The sequence below is a fragment of the Zosterops lateralis genome (genome assembly GCF_965231275.1).
Source record: "Zosterops lateralis genome assembly, chromosome: 8".
NCBI lineage: Eukaryota > Metazoa > Chordata > Aves > Passeriformes > Zosteropidae > Zosterops > Zosterops lateralis.
Window position 1 is genome coordinate 29,392,469 of NC_139768.1, and position 22,279 is coordinate 29,414,747.

Below are 22,279 nucleotides of genomic sequence, written 5' to 3' on the forward strand. Positions count from 1 at the left end.
GATCTTTATTAGACAAGGGTCAGTACCACATAAACAGGAAGTTATCAAAGTAATTCAGAAAAGTCTCTGACACTTTTTATCAGCTAACCATATCTGACAAGAGCAGTTTATTTTTAGCTCACAGGAAAATTTGATGGCCACGGATTTTACAGCATGTATTTTGAACCAATAAAATATTAGAGCAAAAAACTTAGATTAAAATCTTGAAATGAGAAGAAAGAGCTGCATTAATATGGCACATCGAGATGACATCTGTAATAAAAAAACAATTCACATAGGAAGATGTCGTCACTGGAAATATTTTCTTCGCACACAATGATCAGATTAAGTTGTTCAGTTCCTGCCACAGTTGGATGAAAGAAATTATTTTTGCTTTGTTTATGAAGTAATCTGGGACATATCTGTGCTGTAGAGAAATGACAAGAAAAAATGCAATATCAAGAAACTGAAAGTCATTTGAACCAAAATGCAAAACTCACTGTTTTCCTTCCATACAATAAAGCACATTGCTCTGTACATCAGCAGCCTGGGCTGGTTAGCATGGGCGTATCTGGGACTTTGTGAAACGTGAAATCTAACGTTCTTTAAAAATATATATGCTTGATTTGGCTTTTATTGTTGCTCTGTCTTCCATTAATCAGCACATACCGTGCTCATGTACAGGGGTGTGTGTAGGCGTGCTCATGGGTATGTATGAATGAATAGCGAGCATAGATAGATCGTTACAGCAATTATGAGCAAACGGTAATTGCTTGAGTTGTAAAGTGCAACGAAAATGAGGGCTAAAATCTTGAACTTGATCCAGAGCACCAGGGAAGCCAGGAGGGAGATTGAAGAGAGAGTGGCATGTTCAGAGTGCTCAGGAAGGTGAGCAATTTTCAGAGCAATGTTTCAGGTTTGCTTGAGGGGTCCAAGTACAGAAGCAGGGATGCCAAAGTGGTGGCTTGCTGGAGAGACCTGAGTTGTACTGCCAGAGGGAGAGGGATGTATTTAGACGAGCTGAGGAGGTGAGCCTCTTTACTTGAGGCAGAGCAAGAATAGGATTGTGAATTCATGACCACAAGGCCACAGAGCCAGGTTTGAGAAACGTGACAGGATCAGAGGGGAAGGATCACATACATGAGAATGTCAGCCAGAGTAGCTTCAGTCCACACTTGTCTCAGAGCTCCTGTCCTTTTCTTGGTGACAGATGTTCTCTGTTGTTTAGGGGCATTTGTTACCTTGAATGAAAATGTACCAGCAGTGCTTATTCTTCATAGAGAGTAAACTAAGCAATTGCTTCCTGTTCAGTAAATGGCAAGGCAAGCACAGCTCACACTCTCTGACATAACTGTGAGCCCAGCTTTCATTGGAGAGTGTCTGTGACTGAAATGATGGGCCTGATCCTGTTTCTGTGATGTGAGTGGTGTCTGTGCTCTTTGCGGGCAAGCTGAAGCTGGGAGGACTGTTGTGATGCAATTTAAGTTGTATATAGAGCATGAGGTTTCCTGACCTCATTCTCTTAACAGTCCCATCCTCAATATGGATCTGCCTTTGCTTTTAATTCCCAGAGTTACCAATAGCTGTTGCAATACTTTGACCTGTGCACACCCTGAGGGTTTATTATTTTATGGCCAGTTGATATGCATTGAGTTTGCCAACCACATTAGTTTGTATATATTTTATAATGGCAAACACTGCTGAGAAGTGTTTTATTTGTTTCATTTTTCACAAGTCAGTGGATGGTAGGGGACATGGACCTCAGTTATCAATTCTAGGATCTTAGGCAGGTCTACTTTGATGCAGAAATTTCAAGTGAGTGCTTTAATTCAATGTTGAACAGAATCCACCACTCTCATACACAGTGCCACCATCTATTGATGAGGAGAAATCATGGAAGGCAGCAGCTTTGTCAAACCTGCCCTGTTTGATATGCATTTATCTCTATGGCCCATTCCACCTAACCTGAGCAAACCATTACAAGGGCTTCATCATCTTTAATTGCTTTTAAAATTTCACAAGGTTCTACTTTGTGCATTGAGATAGAAATAGGTCTTTTATCTGGAAGTATTGTGAAGAAAATAATATTTTAAAGTTGGTATTTGACTTTAACATGTGACAGCCATTTTATGAACAGGAAACAGATAAAAGGTTGCTTAAAATGACAAATGGAAACTTAAAGTGGTCAGATGACTTTTTTTTTACAAGCATAAACTTCCCAGTTAAAGCAGTTGCAAACTTTACATCCATTTATTTGGCAGAACAATTATAGTTTGCCCATTTTTAATTTTAACCACTCCCTTGTCCACTTTGTTCATATATAGATGTTTTGATGCAGTCTAAAAAGCATTATTGAGAAACAAGCATGGATCATGTGCAGTGTTTTTCAGCTTCTGCACAGATTCATGGAAGATTTTTGCAATATTTTTGAGTCCAGCCCTGTCAGTTAAGAATCTAAAAGTGACTGAGAACAGACAGGGATTGGATTTGAGATGCAGAGAACAACTTTCTTAGCCATCTAACTTTCCCCCCGGGGGAATGGATCCAGTGAGGCTTGACAGAGAGCATTACCTTTGCATATGGGATATACATACAGGATATCTAATAGTGTCAAGTCATGATTGTATGTCGTATTTAAGTGCTCTCCATTTAGAGTACTTAAGAGAGTCATTTCTCCTCCATTTGATTGCTAAATCTTAGTTGTCATCTATAACTGTGTAGTACCACACTCCCTTGTACTTGTTGTTGAACATAATACAGGCTTAATAAAAACAGCAATCCATACAAACTGGTTTAAGACGTTAACAGATGAAGCTGTCTCTTTGTAGTTGGTGGAATCATATTTCTCTTAAACAAAGATATGTGAGATGAGCATCTTTGTTACTAATAATAGGAGAGTGCATTGGAAAGCACTCTCTGTAGCAGACCTTCAGAGTATGAATGATTTAAAATGTCCCCAAATCGTCAGATGAAATGTGAAATGAGGCCATGTTGCAGGGGGCTCAGCTGCAGTGGCATTTAACAGCCATTGCCTGGAATTTTCTTAGTCACCCTATGTCAAGTGAGTAAAAGGTACAGAAGTTCATAGATGGGAAACTTCTGGGAGTTACCTAAAGAGTTTGTCCTTGGCAAATTATGAAGTAGCATTTTTCCTTTTGAGCCAACATAAAAGGAGTGCCTTGGCATGTTTGCAGAAGGCTGTGCTGCTGAATGGACTCTACCTGGAGATGTCTTAGCAAGATAAAGGGTAAAAAGAAAATTAGGTGGAGCTTAACCTTCAGTATGTAGCAGCTTAGATTCTGCCAAAGGTCAGTGGGATCCCATTTAGCTGCTGCCTCCTGGAAGCAACAATAAAGTGCTTTCGTTTTTGAAAATTAGTGATTGACATGCACATCAGTCCTGTGTTTGGGCAGGCCCAAAGAAACTGGTATATCAGTGGAATGCAAAGCTAACTGGGTTTCTTTCGTACAGAACTAACACCCAGAGCTCTGAGGAGATCTGTGAACATCATGTACCATGACCAGAAAATCCCCCATTATGTTTGCAGCAGGAAATAAGCAAGAAGCCTTTCACAAGGAAGGGAGTGGGAGCTAGGATTGCAGTGCAGAAGACCTTAAGATTTCTCAAAGCAGAAGACACCATTAAAAGCATGTTTGTAAATAGTCTTCTGCTTTAATTGATAAGATCATTGCTTTTACTTGTTTTTTCTTGACTACCAGTCACTTCATAATACTGTGCTTTTAGGAACCAGATCAGATCTGTTCTTACATCCCTGGACAGGTCAGTCTCTTTGCTTAACTCTGATTTCTGTGGGTTCAGAAGGAAGTCACAGAGATTTTCAAAGGTGCTGGCTTCCAGTGGACCCAGCATAAGGATTTTGAAGCTGTAGGTTGGAGCAAATTGCAGGAGGGCTCTGCAACCCAGAAGGCCACTTTTAAACTAAAGCCAGCATTGGAGTGTGAAGCTGTCAGAGATGATACTGGCCTGTGAAATCACCTCAATTAATGGGTGAGCCTGGACCATCCTGCACTTTCAGAAACATGTCAGGCACTGGGAGCAAGGTATATGCTGTTAGGAGTAAGGAAAAACTAAAACAGCAGAGGCAGACATTTTTGCTAGCAACCACAACCATAAGCAAAGCATTGCCAAGCATTACCCTTTCCTGAGTCCTTGGGAAGTTTGGTCACTGAGGTGGCTGGGAAGAACTTACATGAGAAAGGAGGGCAGTCCTCACTTTGAATATGGTCAGCAGGGTCATCCAGCTTGAGCAGTCCTGCCCTGCATGACAAGAGTGCAGTTTCCTCAGTGAAGCATTTTGTTCAGATTGTTTAAGGATGTAATTAATCAGTTCCTTTAGTCCTTTGAAGTTTATTAAGCATAAAAAATAAACTTTCCAGAGCAAGGGAAAACTCAACCCGAGGCTTTGTTAGAATAACAATTGTTTCAGGGAATGTCAAATTTAAACTCCCTCTGTGGGAGGGCACAACTCAGTTAATTGCCAAGGAGCTCTGGTGCATTGCAGATGTAGAATTGGATAAAGCTGGGCAAATGTTTGTGAAAATACTATTATTCTAAGGAGCTTAGAAAAAAGAGACACGAAAAATGATCCATAGACTTCAAAGGAATTCACTTTTCCCCTTAGTTTACTAGTGTTCCAGCTTGACTATCAACTCTTGAGTCAGTTCATGGTAAATGGGACTAAGGCTCTAAAGTTTTCCTTTTGAAAATGGAAACCGTGCTTCTTAGTCACATCAGGATGTTTATGAGGAGGACTTACAGTAGTCCTCCTGCTAACTAATCCTTGGCTTTCATTTAAAGTTTCTGCACAGCATCACTGTTCTTAGCCAAGACTTCAGGTCCTGGACAGCCTTGCAAGCCCAGCCATGTTGTGCTTGTCAGAGGGCCAGAGAAGCTTCATGCACCTTCACTCCCCTGTCCATGAGCCTGCCAGAGGTTTGATTGCAGCAGTCCTCAAGGGGTGTATGGTTTTTTGGGAGCTCCAAGAACACAAGGGCTGTCTGGCCACACCTCTGTCCTCTGCCTGTCCTGAGGACTGGTGGAATGTGGGAGACAGGACCAGAGGTAGCTTCCCATCCAGGCATCCCTCCACAGCAGGATACTTGGTCCAACTCTCATTTGACTTTTTGGGTCGCATAAGGAGCATCCATTCATGTTCTTAGACTGTGATGTTCTTTACAGCTCATTAGGACTCTGGTTCTTCAAGCACTTTAGTAGTAATAATAATAATAATGTGTGGGTAGTGTGGGGAAGAGACAGCATAAGAACTGAAACAAAACAGACTTAGCATGAACCTTATCATCAGCTGAGTGTTTGATTTGTATTTAAATAATCTACTTGTGCAGAATTTATCCTTGAGTTGCTTGAATCCTTGTGCTGGTAGTCTTCGGGTTTATTATAAAAGACAGAAAATTAGTGAATTAAGTCAGTTCATTTAGTTTTATATAAAATTTAAGATAAAACACCTTTTTTCTTTCCTTTTTTTTCCAAAGTATCCATAGGTGCAAGCTATGCTCAGGTTCTAATAGCGAGTTAAAGCTACTGCTGTTTTCTGGAGAACTCTGCAAACAATAAATTTGAAGAAATTGTAACATTATCAAATGATAAGACTCCAGCCATGCTGTTGACTTTGGAGAATAATATCTGCAAAGGAAAGATTTTACCTTTATATCAACCAAAGCAGAAACACCTCTTACTCTGTAATATTTAATGATGGTAGCTATCTCCTCTTGTTTAGATTAAAATTACAGGCCTCAGATTGCAAGTTGTAATATTTGTTCTCCTCTGATTGCTGCCTTTAGCTCCTCAGTAAATGCCATTGACTGCTCTGTGGGTAACTCTGAAGAAGCCTCCAGGGCTGAATATATTAAAATCCATGGCATTCCACAGCAAATGACAAAATACTCCCCAAATTGCCCCCACAGTTTTCTGCTGGCCTTCTTTATGAGCTGCAAGCAAACATGAGTGATCTGTTGTGCTTGTCCTATTCCTGTTTCTCTTCCTGTTTTAAATATAATGGAATATATAAAATAATGAAGTAGTATTCAGAAACAATCCTTTTGCCAGGTCTTCCATCTGTTATTCTGTATAATCCTAATTTCTGCAAAAAAAACCTCCAGAACCATGGTATGAAACTCAATATGTTACAAGATGTTTATTTTCATCAGCACGGTCCAATAAAGTACACAGCTCAAACATTAACATTGGAGTACATTAAGATTTCATTAGTATTTGATCTATATATTTTACAGATATAAACAGATAAAAATAAACAGCTTGTAACATATATAGTAACGGACTATGGTTTTGTGGATTTACAGAATTTTGTGGTGGATTTGGGTTTTGCAGCAGATTTATTTTCTCTAATTCAGTTAAAATAACGATGTAATCATTATTTGTGCTGAGTATGGTTTGAGCTTCATTTTCATAATTCACCGTGGGATTTGTCTGCATAACTTCTGATGGTTAATGACCCTGTATTGATTCAGATTCTCTTTTGTGAGTCTGTATTGCTTGTGACTTGACAATGAATCAGCCAGATCACTCCATTTTAGAGAGAAAGAAAATAGACAGTGTTAACTGACAAAAAAAAAAAAAGACACCCAAAGCTCTCTGTACTCTGTATATTCTGTAGGGGCTTTTATAGTGCTTGTAGTACATGCTGTTCTGAAAGTGTCATACGTGCATTTGTTGTTGTGAACTCAAATGCTGTAGAATCTGTAAAGATGCAAGATTAAATTTTCCATTGCCATTTCTACAGATAACAGCCCGTCGACAATGGAAACATATTTATGATGAATTAGGTGGTAACCCTGGAAGCACAAGTGCTGCTACATGTACTCGCAGACATTATGAAAGGTAAGATAACAAATCTGAAATGCTTGTTTAATAATGAAAAAATTAATTTGGAAAGCCTTCAAAGCGTTTTATAAAGAATTAGAAAAAAAGAGAGACTCTTCCTAAAGATTTAGTAAATATTTCCCCTATAGTTTAGTCAGATAATCCATTGTGATTTAAACCAGAGAGCCTATCTCCAGTGACTAAATAAATAAACAAAGCATCTGATTTTTTTTTAGGTATAGATCTTAATTTTTGCAACAGCTTTCCAGTTAAAGAGGCTGAAAAATTGAGGGGAAAAAAAAAAAAAAAAAAAAAGAAAAAAAAAAACCAACACAGCAGCTAATTGATGCAAACACTTGTCTTCTATAATTTTTTAGGAATACCAATTAACCAAATTGTGCTTTTGATCAAAATAATGGGGTGGCCCATAATGCAGGGTGCTGTTAATGTTGTAGGTCATGCTGAGCGTTGCATTCCTCTTCCTCATGGCATTCCTTCCCTCCTCCCTGCCTGCAAGCTGCTGCCAAACACTCTTTCTCTGCAGCCATTGTTGCTGGTCAGAACTGTTGAATTCTTATTCTTCCCATGTAGATAATAACTTCCAGGGCTTGTGAAGCCAGCACACATTGAATAAAATACTGGAGCTGGAATGTTGTTTTGATTTGGTTTTTAGAAACAACTCTGGAGGCTTTTTCTTTCCTTTTCTTTTTTCTTTTATCTTTTTTTTTTTTTGTTTCTTTTTCTTCTGGGTGTTTTGGTTTTGTTTTTGTTTTTTTCTTAGACAGGCAAATGTGAATAAATGCTAAGTAATTTTTGACTCAGATAAGTAAAATTCAGTCTCTTGTTCCTGGGCATAAACAAGTCACTTTGCTGGGCTCAGGAAGAGATTGTACTTGCCTGTGCAGAAGGTGGCACGGCAGAGCTGTCTGTGTTCAATGAGCACTTTCTCTCCATATCTTAGTGCCTTATGTGTTGGCCTCTTGAAGAGAGATACTGCCATCCTCATGGAGGGTGGGGGATTTGATCATTTACAGAGGACATCTCCCGCAGAAGGGCTTGGGTGCACAGAGAAGCTGCATGTAATGAATGCCATTATAAATGTTAGAAGCTTTCTGGAGATAGAGCCAAGCAGCAGAGCGAAGTGAGTCAGTTGCTGTGCATGTCAGATGGGGCTTTTCCCCGCCTTCACGTTGCAGACAAACGTTATAGATTGTTTTATTGACTCATCAGATTGTGGATATTCAGATCTTCCCCCCCCCCCCCATCATTACAGCCCTGAGAGTCTCAGAGCTTCCTTTGCACCCAAGCCAGCTGATGGATTTCCAACTGGCAGTCTGGCTTTTCCCTTGCCAGATGTTCTGTGGGGGATGTTACTTGACACAGAGGAGACCCAGGCACACATAAGCATTAGGTCTCAGTGGGTTTGGGTTGCAGAGGGAGCATTGCTGAAACCCTAGAGTCGCTGAGAGAGCACATCTCTTGTAGTTGTGGAAACATAAATGAGCCATTCACAAATACTCCATGAACCCCTGTCTCTCTTTCTGCTTTCCTGACAATGTTCAATGCTAGTTGTTTGGGTTTTTTTAATATGCAAAAGCCTTGCCTTGCACTCCCATGCATAGATACTCCTGTGTGACTGACTCAGCAGTTACTTGGGTATGCTCTGAACTGCCACAAAACCCATTGTGCTCACTGAAAAACCTGAGCAGACTCCTGATCCCTTCCAGACTGAAAAGCTTTTCCAGGCTACCCAAAAAGAGTTCTGCTTGACTTGACCTGGTCTGAGGAAGGAGTCTTCTAGTTTTGGTTAGATTGGTCTTAACACACTGAAGAACTCAAATCGGGGTTCATGGATGCCAGTCTATCTGTAGTTGTGGGTTAAGTCTGATATGAGGTCACACCTAATTTTCCACATCCCTGGCAGGCTATCAAAAGATGGCATTTGGAGCAAAGATCTTGCAGGACTTTGAGGTTAGCCCTGAGCTTATCTAAAATGTGCTTCACTAAATCTGGTCTGAAAAACCAAAACACATACACAAAAAACCTCAGTAACTCATCCAGTCTCTACTCTTTTAGTGTTAGATGCCTTTTTTCCACCACAGGAAAGCTGTATTAAGCCTCAGACTTGGAAAAAAAGTAAATGAAATTGTCATGGTTTGTTTCAGCTGGTAATTCTAACTACAGCACCTGTAAATGTAATGCTCATTTATAGACAAAGTGCTCAGATGACATTTAATCTAAAACTAGGACTGCAGTGCAGGAATACACATATTCAGGATTCAGGACACACATACATTTTCAAACTTGAAACTGTACAGCTGCACAGCTAAACTGGAAATTGAATTAAACTGGAAAGCAAATGCTGAGTAAATCTCCTGATTTTTCCTTTCTGAATCCCACCGGCCTTCCCTTACTGGAGGTAGAACAGGCAGTTCCCTGACTTCAGTGGCCCTGCTGCTGTTTGACTTAGCCTTGCCATTCATCTCTACAACCGGATCTCAAGGGCATCCATATTTTGTTAACCAGGTCTCTCCCAAGAGAAGCTACTGGCTGTTTGCATCAGCTTTAGCATATCAAGGCTGTTCAGGTGGCAGCCACCTTTCAGTGACATCCTTAGGATGCTGAGGAGTGGAATTGTACATATGTCCCAATTCAGGCATTGCCATCTCTCCTTCCTGCCCTCTCCTGTTCCACTGTGCAAGGTGGACTTTTATACACAATTTCGAAGGCCAGAAAGAGAGAGAGGAAAAAAACCCCGTTAACAACAACCAACCAACCAACCAACCAACCAAAAAAACCCAAACACAAAATACAAGCATTGGAAAGGGCAAAATTGTCACTCTGTCTACTGAATCCAGTGTGGAAATACTGCTTTTTCTAAAGGTGTTTATAACCTCTGCAAAGCTACCATGTGGCTGCAGATTCATGGTACGGTGGATGGCAAAAGCTGGAACAAAGCCAGATTTAAAGGCTTTGGGAAATGTATTGCTCTGCACCCCGCTGTTTGGAGCAGGGCTTGTGGTGGTAGCTGTTGCTGTGCTATAGCTAGGTACAGTGCTTCACTTGGGGCAATGTTTTCTTTGTTCCTCTGTAAAAGGGAAAGAAAGGGTTTGTGTGCGTTTTCAGGTGATTCATTTATCATTAATACAGTTCGTGTTTCCAGTAACTGTTTTCATTTTAAAATAAGGCAAGGCTGCCAGTGTTTCAGTAAGTGTTATTTGTATATTAGTTAGACAACTTCTGTTTTATTAATGAGTATAATAATGAAAGTGCAGGTTTCTGAGTGGAAGGAATGGATGATTTTATTTAAAGCATAGCAGGCATCATATAATGCCAATGAATGCATCATTGTCACTGTAGGCATGGCCGGTCTGGACCTGCCTCTGATTGGGTTATTCCAAATAGGCCCAAGCACTTCATAAAAATGTCTTTGTCAGCCTAGTTTTCCTTCCAAACCTATTCATCTCTGTCAGTTTTTAATATTAGTACCAGGCTCTTGGCTATAGTCCATTAGTACTGTACTTAATTGCTCATGTTACAGATGATTACCAATATAAAAAGCATTAATGTTTTCCCGTCATGGGACTGTTGCTCTGTGCACAACTCGGACTGTACAGAGCTTATAAGGTGTCGTCGTTTTGGTCGTCACTTTCTTCATTTGTGTTCCTCTCATGTCTTTCACGATCACAGAAAGCCAGAGGTGTGTGTGGTTGGTGTGAGCTGATTCAGCCTACACTGTTCCTGTGAAACTCTGACAGCCCTCATCAGTACCCTACATCTCTCTCTCTCTCTTATCGAGAAACCCTCAGAAACGGCTACTTTTCTGCGAAGCACTCTGCTCCATGCTGCCTTCCCCTAATAATGCAGATGTGGTTTTCACATGCAGGGTTTGAGGTTTCTTTTCGCTTTTACACAAAACACATCATCGGCAGCTTTAACTTTCTGGTATGAGCAGCAGGCTCTTTCTGCAGTGCTGATGACGCTGTTGTTAGGGATTTTTTGTAAATATTACACCACTGCTCCCCCCTTCCTTCCGTCCCCCCCCGCAAAAAAAAAAAAAAAGCCAAAAAACCTAACCTACTAGTTGGCAAGGTATAAAAAGTTCCCAATAAAATACATTGAACGAAACAGAAATACTAGTAATTACCTGTTGGGGCCTTTTTCTGTCTCCAAGTCTGGCTGTGATTCATCTTGGTTTTCTCCAGTTTCCGTGCACAAACACACGTGCATGGTTGGGGAATTGTTGTGTGCAGTGGCAATCAGTAACTCCACTTGGCTTCTCTGGTGGACAGACATACCAGTGTTGGAAGCCTCATGGCAGGCAGCTGGATGGTACCATACACCAGTAGCTTCCTGGCCTCTCTGGGTGCTGCAGGAAGCTGGGCTCCCTTGGAGTGTCCAGCAGGGATGGACCCAGAGAGCCCCATGTCCTGAATCCTGCTCTTCAACAGCATGTCTCTTGTCCTGGCCCTCACAAGTTACTGATTTCGAAAACCGCTGTCCTGGTCAGACACAGCTGGACAGGGATTTGTTAGGCCTTGGGCTCTCACAAGATTAAGGCAACTGAGTGGGAAAGTATTCTGCAAAGACACAGCCACCTAGAATTTGAGGAGGAGCAGGTAGGTGAGATGGGTTGTAGTTCTTCACAATGTGGGCAGTGTCCACACTTCGGACACTGCCCTGCAGAGGGTTTTATTCTGGCTGTGAGTGTGGCCCCTGGATGCTTGCAGAGAACCCTGCACATCTGCCAGGGGATTAAACTTCAGGAGATGCAGTGTCTTGTACAGCTCAGAGCCCATTCTGCCATTTTTCTTTCTAAATCTCTCACATAAAAATGATATATGATCAGAAACACAAGGCGGGTCAAAATAGGTCCCTTATATGGTTTCCCTTTAACAGCCATAAAGTCTGTCTACCCTGAGTATATTGTGCAGTAATTCAATATGCAGGAGAGCCCTGTGTTCCATGCAAATGCTGTTTGGTTTTTTAAAGCATTTGGATAACTTTCATAACCCTGTGTAAGCATTTCAGTGGAATTTTGCAGGAAATAACAGCCAGTCGTTAGAGGGAACAAAAAGTAGGGGGCTAGTATGGCATCTGCATGAAATTGCTTATAGTTATCTTTTTATACACATTGTAATTAATAGAAGGTTTTGATTTACACTGTTAAGTGTGAAAACATCCCCAGGCAAAAATTAATCAAATGTTATGTCATGCTGTAAACTACAACTAGCTCTTTGACCCAAAAAAATAACCAATTTGCCAAGCAACGATTTTTTCCTCCTTGTTTTATTTTTGTCTTCACCTCACTTCCCTGCCCCGCTCACACTTCAGCTGGTCCCAGACCCCCAGAAAACATTGCAAGTTGCAAATTGTCTCCGTAGTTTTCCATCAAGCAGAAATTTAAGCCTGAATATAGATGAGGTGTCTCAGTTCTCTCTTTATTTTCCTAGATTTTTGGTTTGGGGTTTTTTTTTTCTTTTTGATAAATAACAAGAGGTTTCTACTTATGATTTTCTGCCCTCAGGGCTTTATCATTAAGATTAAATAACTGTACTCTCAAGCATACCACTGAACAAACATCTTTTCAATTATGTGAGTAACAGATGCTTTAACAAAGGAACTATTGAAAATTCAGAAAGCTTCCCCCTTCCCCAAAATTTAAAAAGTATCGGATAACAGAGGAATGTAATTGTTTACCATTAAAACAGATCCCTAGCTGTCCTTTCAAAACATCTGAGAACATGCATTTTTTTCCAAATTTCTGGGGTTTCAGCCTCAGCAACTTACTGGCCAGCCCTAGAGTCAGCAGGTGTCCTTGAGTGCCAAGTGCTGGACAGTCAGGCAATGCCTTTAAGTGCCTGCAAGCAGATCATCTCTCTCCTGGTGGGGAATTGTTCTCCCACCTACATCCTCCTTTCTCCCAGGAGTTTGTCCCAGCAGAATTGGGGCATGCTGTGTGCTGCCCAGTGCTGCTGAGTGAATTGTCACCCCAGCAGAGAGGCCCTTGCCAGGCGTGCCCACCATGCACATGTGCCATGGTGCTTAGTGGGTGCTGAGGCCCTGCTGTGCCCTGAACTTTGGGGGTCCAGATTAGTGCTTGGAGTCAGGCATGGCAATCTCATTTCTTGACTTTCAGGAGTAGGGACAGACTCGATACAAGGGAACAAGCCCCTTTTCCTTGCTGGGAAATGAGTTGCCCCAGGAGGGTGCTGCACAGTGGGCAGTGTGCCGTTCGTTCTCTTTTGCAGGAGCAGCACCAATGAGTAAGCACCAAGGAAGATCTTTTGCCTCAGGTTGCTCAGCGGTGCTGGGAATCTCCACCGTGTACTCCAGGATTTTGTTAACATGAAAGAGAATGCCCCTAGTTTGTTCAGCTTTCTGCAATATAGATGTAACTCGGAGCTCCCAGGGAGGGTCAGCAGGATTTTGGAGTCCTGCCCGAAGACCTGCACCCCACAGACAATGCAAAATGGCATCTGTAAGCTTGTCCTGAGCACAGGGACCAAGCATTGCAGAGACTCCATGGACCTACCAGACAAAATGCATGTCTGCCTTTAGATGCAGAAATGGTGACTATGGCCAAAATGGAGTCTCGTAGCGGTTTTGGTAGAGTGATCTGGAGAAGTTACTGTGTGCCCATCACCCTTCCTCTGACTGTTTTCCATGCAGTAAATCTGCACTAAAGGCAAAGACTGGAGTTGTTCATCTCCCCCTGCTGAGCCCTAGGATCAGGAGTGCCTGAGCTTGCCTCACTGGGCTGTGCAGCTAAATCAACAGCTGTGTTTGTAATGTCACTAATTTCCAGTTTACTTAAAACGAAGTGTCTTTGAATTCTCTTAGAGCAGTGCTGTTCCCACCTTTCAGCAGTAAGCCGTTCTCATTACCCACCAGCACTCCCAGTGGGCTGTGAGGAAAGTTGTTGTTGAAAGGATGAAAGAGCCATTTCTTTAAGGAAGGAAAGTTCTTTGGAAAGAAAATCGAACTCTAGCATGTTTTGTCTTTGCTGATAAAATATGTGCCAGTTTTGTACTTCAGACAAATGCAAATAAAGCCATTGCTATTGTGTTCTGCACAAAAGCACGTGGGGGTTGCTTTCATAACCCCTGCATTGTACAATGCAATCCAGGGAAATCAGACTTCAGGAACACACTGCTTCATTTCCTCAATGTATTTTATATTCCCATTTTGGAAAACAAGCTGAGACCTTAAAGTTTGGGTTATTCCTCTCCCCTCTTTGCTGGGAATGTGTCGCTGGTGCCCAGGAGAGCTGCCTCCTGCACCTGGCTATCCCCACCAACTGATTGTTGTTGAAGGTTTCCCTTGTTATTTCTCTTGCCTGCACTGGGCCAGTACTCTGAGAGTTATCCTTTTGAAAAGCAACAGGGTAAAAAAGACAGGACTTCTCTTGGGATCAGAGCTCAGGCATTCCTGCTGGTCCCTTAAAACAGCTGAATGTTCTGCCACTGACTTTCTAGGGGAAAAGAATCAGGTTTCTCTCACCAAGGTTACTGGTAGGGGCCTGTTTTCACCACAGGGGCTGTCCCAGCCCTGCACTCAGACCCTCTGGCTGCAGGGGCTGCAGGCAGCTCTGCCTGGCTGCTGTGAGGACATCCTGGAGCAGATGGGTGCCCTCTGGGACTGAAAGAACTGGCTGTCTTTCCCCCCAGCTCCAACAGTGCCTGCAGAGGAAGGAGTTGGAGCCACCATGGCTTTATGTGCTCAGGAGGAAAGCGTTTTCCAAATTCCTACCACTAAAGAGACCTATTGCCTGTCCCTTTCCAGCATTTTTGAAACTCTAACAGCTTAATGTTCTCATGATTTACATTAGCATCTAATCCTTGCATAATCTCACTAATCCCTTGGCCCCAAGATATCCATTGGCAGTGAGTTCCACGGGTTAACTGGTTGCTGTATTCATTTGGTGGAGCAAATTTAAATCATTTTCCATTTCTGTTGCAATTAACCTCCTTAACCTGGCCAAGCATGCAAATGGGGCAACATCTCCCAAGGAGTGGACTTTGGTATTTTACGGCCTTCCAAGATTATTCTTGTGGCTGAGAGGCTCCAGTGCATCCTATTTTGTGTTGGGCTTGGCTCCCTGGAGAAAGTACGATGATGTCAGTGGGAAACATGCTGAAATATTTTATTCTGCCAGAAAGAAAACAAAAATAAACACTAAAATAGCGATAAAATATTGTAGGGGTTGTGCTGAGTTGCCTCCTTCCCTCCATCACCCTATGTGTCCTGGGCATATGGTTCCTCCCCAGCCCCAGAGCCCTGTCATATCTATACACAGTAGGGAGAATTAAAGAGGAAACTGGCAGCCTTAACATTTAATTTCCTTCCTCTTTCTGGGCTGGTCAGATCCTTTGCATTGTTGTAACTATTTTTTTAATCATACCTATAAATAGATGTGCTCTCATGTGTCCTGTGAAGTAGAGTCAGGCCAAAAAAGTCATTCATTCTGTATAATCAATACATGTAGTGGTTACTGGCTTAGATGAGAACTTGTATTGTTAGCTCTGTAGCTGGGAAAAAAAAATGTTGACTAATAAAGATTAAGGGCTTTTTTTTTTTTCTTTTTATGAAATGCTAATGATGAAGACATGTTTGATATACTGTGAAATACATTTCTCTAATGTGAAGTTTCTGCTTTTTGTGGGGAAAGAGATTCAGTCCCTGGAGGATTTTCAAATATTTTGTAAATATAAAATTATCTGCTTCAGTGTTTTTTAAAAAAAGGTTGGCAGAAAGCCAGCTTACTTACATTACTGTAATAGATTTGCTGACCTCTGACATCTGCTGCAGAGAAGTACATTGAATTTTTCATAATATCAGATGATGCAGATCTAAAAACTCGGTGCACTGCACCATTATTTAATTCAGGACTTACTAAAGGAAAATCTTTTTTTGAGTAGCAGTTTATATATGATTAAACTTAATATTGCTGATCGTAATAAATCAGGATTAGTATAGTACTGATTTGTTAATCTAGCTTGTATTGATTTTAAGTTGTCTTTATTTAAAAAAAAAAAAAAAAGGAAAAAGACTGGCTTTTCACAGTGACTGAATTTAATAAGAAGTCCTGTGATAGCAAAGACTCCCCTACTGTTTCTGCTCTTGGCTGGAAAATGTTATTCTTGTATTATTCCAGGAAAAAAAAAAAAAACCTCATGCTGCTAAAAATCTGCTGCCTGTGGAAAGATTTTTTTAATACACTAGTGCTTACATATTCTATTTATGTTAATTGACTTATAAATAATACATTTTATTAATCTTAATATTGGAATCTTGATCATGATAAAGACCCTTTTATTTAGTCTTCTCGCAGGCTTTGCAAGTAAATATTCTTTAGACCACAAAATATTCCCCCTCTTTTCCTTTTTTTATGAATACTTTTATACTTCCCCCCCTGTCGGGAAGTGGAGCCACAGTTCAAAGCGACTGAAAACATGATTGTTGTTTCCAACATACGATATATTTGAAATATCTGGATCCAGTTTTTTGGACGCTGTCTTTCCCTCTCCTTGCGCAAAGATTGATTAAATCTTACCTGCACTACAAATATTTGACCAAAAAAAAAAAAAAATCTCTTGCTGGTTTCAGACATGTCACATTCTGCTAAACTATTTGGCTAACAGCAGATCGCATTCTTCCGGTGTTGGGCAATATTGACCTTAAATTGGCTAAGCCGGCTGCTTTCATGGCATGTGAGCCGGCTGCTTACATGTTGAGAGAGCTGTATTAGCTTTATTACTCCTGCACTATAAAAACTTCTAATAATCAAATGATAAGATCATATCCTGTGGGTAATTGTGTTGTACCATGACAGGATAACTGAAAAAACATTCAGGGAAAATTGCAACCGACGGAAATCTCTACGTGAAGAGGCAATTGCTGGTGTTGCTCAGCTCGGTGCTGCTCCCCGGGGTCTCACAGCCCGCATTCCTGCCCGGCTCCTCGCCAGCCGCCCCCAAAAGCCACCTCAGTCGGCCCTCCTTTGAAATGAGGAGGGGAAAATCCTAGAACAAGCCATCCTTGTGTTTTGACTCAGTTTTACCTTAGTCATGCCGCCTCCCCGATACACGAAACATTTAATTCCAGATTTCCTGCCACTGGCTCCAGGCCACTGACCAGCTATGTGAAATGTATTTTTACTGCTGTCGGCCTGCCAACTGCTGAGCTCAGTGAAAAATAACTAAAATGAAAACCTTGTACTCCCACATGAACCCAAGATCAGAAAAGGAAATTTAAGCCACAGTTACTAATTAGCACCCAAGCTAATGAGTTCTGGTGAGGTGCAGAGGCAGGAGGAGGAGGAGAAGTTTGGGTCCCGCGTTACCCTACAAGGCTCAGCGGAGAGCACGCGAGCGGTGATTAATGACGTTGGCCTGGGCCTTGCTCCTGGCCCAGCTGTAGCCACTGGGTTAATCTCTCAGCATCTTCCAGGGAAAGACTCATTCCTGGGGCTGGGAGCATCTCTGTCTCCCATGAGGCACCGGCCAGCCTCTGAAACCTTTACGGATGGAATATGTAGATTTTTAATGGGCGATGTGTTCCCATGGAAACAAAACAAAGTCAAACACTCCCCTCGCAGTGCTAACAATTACTGTAATAAAATGTGTTTTTATTAAAAGTGACTTTAAACACTTAACACATGGCAGAGCAGCCTCGGTGCTGCCCTATGTGAAACCCAACCTTGCCTCTAAGTGAAGTCCAAAGTGCTTTGTGCAGCGCAGGGAGGAATTTGATGTTTTCACCAATATTTGTGCTTTGCAAATGAAATGTAGCAGCCTCAAGTATGAACAGGATTATTTTTTTCTTCTTCTGCTTAGTTATGCTTTTTATTATATAAACATTACCTGTAATATTACAGTGGGAAGTAGGTATTTGGCAACTACGTATTATTTTGTTAAGTTTGCATAGAGGGAGCAGTTTCCAGTTTTAGCAGCTGTAACATGTTTAAACTCAGTTTGTAATGGGATCTGAAGATGAATATTCCCTGTGGGCTCTGCTTAGCTTCATTACTGGAGCCCTGCCAAATTCAGGGCCAGAAAGTATTATTCACGCCTCTTTGCACATACCATGTCAGAGCATGCTCAGTTAATGAATTTTGTTTCTAATATAACATAAATTGGGTTTATATTTTAACATAATTTATGTTGAATTGTATTAAAATGTAAAATATTATGATCACGAGCAATCTAATTCTGCTCTCTTAAGCCCAAACTGTGTTTGAACATCTAAGTATGTAAATCAAAATTGCATGCTTAGAAACTGATTCTAGGATAACAAACGAATATCTGAACCAAAGAGGTTTCTGCCTTGGAGTCTTAGATTAAAGATAATTAAGGATTCCTGGTATTTGAGTAGATTTATGTTGTTTATAAGCAAAGTACATTTTCTTCATAGAGTCAACTTGGCTTTCTTTTTTTTTTTTTTTTTTAACAAATTACGTTTTCTGTAATAATGTTCATATTTTTAAAGTCTGAGTCTTATATTAATCCCACAGTGAGTCATTAATCATACTAAAATGCATTATACAAACTTTAATCACTGAAGTTGAAACTGAGATTGTAATGCAATCCATCCCTTTTAATTATATCAGTTATTTTTCCGTTCAGATGAAGAATTGCAAAGAGAAAACAGATTAAAACTCGGTGTGTTTGATGCTTTCAGGGGAGGAGGATATTTTTTGTTTGTGTTTCTTCCTTGTATTTTTATAGCCATTTCATGCACTTTGTGGCAAACAAAATTCTTTCATATTTAACTCTTCTCCTCTCTCTTTCTTCCTTAAAAAAGTCTCCCTGGACGAGGGACTATGGTGACTGTGGCCACATGGGTGCCTTGCATGGATGATGCAGGGCTGGTGCTGGTGCTGGCAGGGCAGGTGATGTGCCCACCCCGTGGGGTTCCTGCAGCCCAGCCCAGCTCTCCTGGCCCCTGCCACATTCCTGGCACTCGCCCTTGCACTCAAGGGAACCACGAGCCTGGAGATGGTGTAGCTGTTTAAAAGCTGTGGCTTTGTAGGTGTTTTCCTCGAGCTTGCTGCATGCTGTTAAAATCAGGGAGGGAAAATAAAAATAAATGGTGGATTTTTTTGTATTTTTTTTTTAATCCATCTAAAACATAATGGCTGATACTCTCATCTGGTACAAATTGGTGTAGCCACACAAACCACTGCGAAGTTGCTGACAACTAATCCACACCAACTCTAACTCCACTGAATTTATTCAATGTGATAATCTTGCCAAATAAATTGATTTCTTATACTTGTATTTATAGATGTAGAGTTTAAACTGTTGCTTTTATGGCGTGGAAGAAAATGGATTTATTAAGTAAACTGCTCATAGTAGATATTTTTTTTTTCTTTTCTATAACAGTAAAACCTGATCAATTATTTGTTCCTTAATCCCCTAGATTAATCCTGCCATATGAAAGATTTATTAAAGGAGAGGAAGATAAGCCACTGCCTCCAGTGAAACCTCGAAAACAGGATAACAGTTCCCAGGAGAGTGAAGCGAAAACAAAAGTGTCTGGAACAAAACGCATCAAAAATGAAAACCAAAAGAGCAAGAAGGAAAAAGATAATTCACAGAAACCCCAAGATGCATCTGAGGTCTGTTGCTTCCCTGCTTTTTGGTTTTTCAATTAAAAATCCACAGCTTTAATCACATGCAATCCAGTGATAAAATATATAATTTAAACTGGAGAATTCCAACCAGTTGGCCTTTTAGTTTGCTCAGCAATGGAAATTCAGCTGTTGTGATGCTGTCCGTGCTGGGATTTCGCTGGGTTGTGAATGGCAGCTGGTTTGCTCCGTATTGCACAGCAGGGATGGCAGAGGACCAAGCTCTGGATCTGACTAGTACCAGTTCTGCTCATTGTATTATACAGTGGTCACCATTAACAGATCAGCAGCTGCCAAAGGGAAACCACACAACTACCACAGTTATTTCCTAATCTAAGTATAGGGTGCGGGAACCTCTAATATTGTTGATAATACTGTGGTAACTGTTGGACACAGTTGAGTTTTATAATGGTAACCTCTGGATCAGCCCTTCTGTGCTCACAGATGTATGCATGACTGTGAGAAAACATATTGCTCCCTGGGAGTTTTATTATATTACACTAAGTTTCTTTTTGAACTAAAAGGTCACATTTTGAGGGAACCACCTTCCAAACCCTGAGTAGTAGTTGGCTTTCTGCTGAGGTTCCTGTTCAGGCGTAATAGGTTCCTATCGTGTCACTCTGCTTCACGTGGGCAGGCCCCAGTTTCCATACAGAGCCACCTTACTTGCAGACAGGCATAGGACAGCCCTGTGGAAGAGATTTTATGTTCACAGCACAGGGTAAGATTGATGGTAGAACTCATATTTGTCTGCAAATAAGGGTAAATTTCAAGTGTTCTTAAGTGATAAAAAATCAATGGGGTTTTTGCTCCGGTGTTACTTAAGCACCTTCCTTTGCACATCTGCCACTCTCCTGTTCCCTGCTTGCACTTCATGTGAAGGAGGTGGTGAAGCTCCTCACACACAACCCCTGCAAAGCATGTTGCTTTTCCTGTCTCAGTCTGCCAGATCACAGCAGCCTTCAAGGCGTGCAGTGAAAGTATTTAAAGAATGTTGAAACACGTGCCGGGCAGACTGTGACTGCTTCTTTGACTTCATTGCGTCTGGCAGGTACAGAAGTCCTGTTTCTAAGTTTGTCAGGAAATTTTATTGAGTCAGCTATCAACAATCCTCCTCCTCATTGTTTTAAAAAAACAATGCAGGACCTGTAAACACAGATGCCTCTGAGACTCCATGTACACAGTTTTGAGAACAGAAAATTTGGGGTTTCTTGTCCCACAACCTCTTTAAGTTGTGCTTACAAGGACAATTTAATCTCCCATACAAAGAAGAATTTGTGTTTTAAATAACAGCACCATTAATATCTAATTTAAGAGCAATCCCCAGAAAGACTTTCTTTTTTTTTTTTTTCTTACATTGTAATTTTAAAGTAGGGGGAGTACTGTGTAGGTAAAATTTAAAAAAAAAACTTAGAGAGGAGAGTTCACACAAATGTGCTTCAGTCACTGGAAGGTTGCAAGACAACTTGCCCAAAGCAAGGAGAAGTGAAGTGGAAGCTTGTGCTCCCTTCCCTAGTCATTCCCTCATCCCTGATTATTTATTGAGGTCTTGGATCAGGAAGACACATTACACACTATCTGTACCACTGCTGCTAAGCCCAACATAACAAGTCAGCAACAGAGCAATAGCCTTCACTTTGAATTTCCTTGCTTTTGTTGTTCCCTTTTTCAAACTTCCTGCTGTTTAAAGTGAAGTTATTTTTGTGTGGTTTGCAGGAAGAGTTCCTAAGCTGTGCTTATTGGAAATGTAGGGAGCCTAGAGGAGACAATAAAAATGTACAATTATGGCAGTTCCCTATTGTAAAATGGTGCCTTTTATAGCAAAATTAATGTCTCTTCCCTGACTGGGGTGGAAGACATGTCCTGCCCATATTTGATCAGGGTGGGCTATTGAGGACCTTGACCTCCATGTCAGTCACCATACGGGTCGGTGATCACACAAAGCCCAAGCAGTGAAAGGGCTACAGGGTGGATGCTTCACCCCTGGGTGTGTGTAGGGCTCCAGAACTCATCTGTGCTTTGCCATATAGAGGGCTCTGTGCCCAGGATGTGGCACTTAACAGGGGTAGCAGATAGGAGACGTCCAGCTCCTTTGGGTGGAGCAAAATCCACATCTGCTGGAGCCAGGCAGAAGTTGATTGTTTCTTGCCCTGCAGCCATGCCCTGGCAGTGGAGCCCTATTCCTGGGCCCTCTTCCAGTCACAGCAGTGATGAGGTATTGCTCTGAAGGAGAGCCCTATAGCCATAAATGTGTAGGCATGTCCCCAACCAAGCCATTTCTGCATGTGGTCTGGAAACTGTGAGCTGGAAAAGCAAAATCCAGTTACAAATGTGTGGTCATCTCAATTGCATGTTCAACTCATGCACCACTAGAAGTATGCAGGGAGAGAATATAACTTTAATTGATTAGGATTGCATTTGCCTTTGTGCTCTTCACTGTTTTCCTGCCATCACAATGACATTGTCAGTGTAACAAGACACCAGACAAAATGCTATTAGTCTTAGACTGCACATTTCCTCACAATAGCTGAAACTTCAATCAAAGTATTGCTTAACAAAAACAAAGAGCAGAATGTACAGTTATTAAGTATGATTATCTTTTTTTTCTCCTTCTTGCTTTGCTCATCTGTCTGGTATTTGCCTGTAATTTTATAAGCTCAGGAGACTAGCGATGGTACTTTGTAAAGGACCTAATGATGGTATTTGGCTGCAAAAGTCAGCTATGAGTTTAAAAAGAAGAAGTTAGGATGACTAACAGACACTGTAACTTATAGGCCAACCAAACAGACAGGAATATTTAAAAGCAGC

At 41.2% G+C, this 22,279-nt stretch overlaps 1 protein-coding gene and 1 long non-coding RNA gene across 5 annotated transcripts in view; one reads left to right on the forward strand and one right to left on the reverse strand.

Moving 5' to 3' along the window:
* The window catches only part of ARID5B (AT-rich interaction domain 5B), a 114,380-nt gene that overhangs the window by 88,577 nt on the left and 3,524 nt on the right, over positions 1–22,279 (forward strand). For all 3 annotated transcript variants that reach the window (XM_083865906.1, XM_083865905.1, XM_083865907.1), the window contains 2 exons: positions 6,758–6,855; positions 19,261–19,459. In XM_083865906.1, coding sequence (XP_083722032.1) covers positions 6,758–6,855; positions 19,261–19,459 — 297 coding nt within the window. The remainder of the gene's footprint in view (positions 1–6,757; positions 6,856–19,260; positions 19,460–22,279) is intronic.
* Positions 109–11,074, reverse strand: LOC310911880. Of its 2 annotated transcripts, XR_014590601.1 has the most exons (4): positions 10,985–11,074; positions 4,190–4,257; positions 1,120–1,220; positions 109–406 (listed from the first exon to the last, which is right to left on the reverse strand). It is a non-coding gene; the product is annotated as an uncharacterized lncRNA (long non-coding RNA). The 2 variants fall into 2 exon arrangements; XR_014590600.1 differs by lacking the exon at positions 1,120–1,220.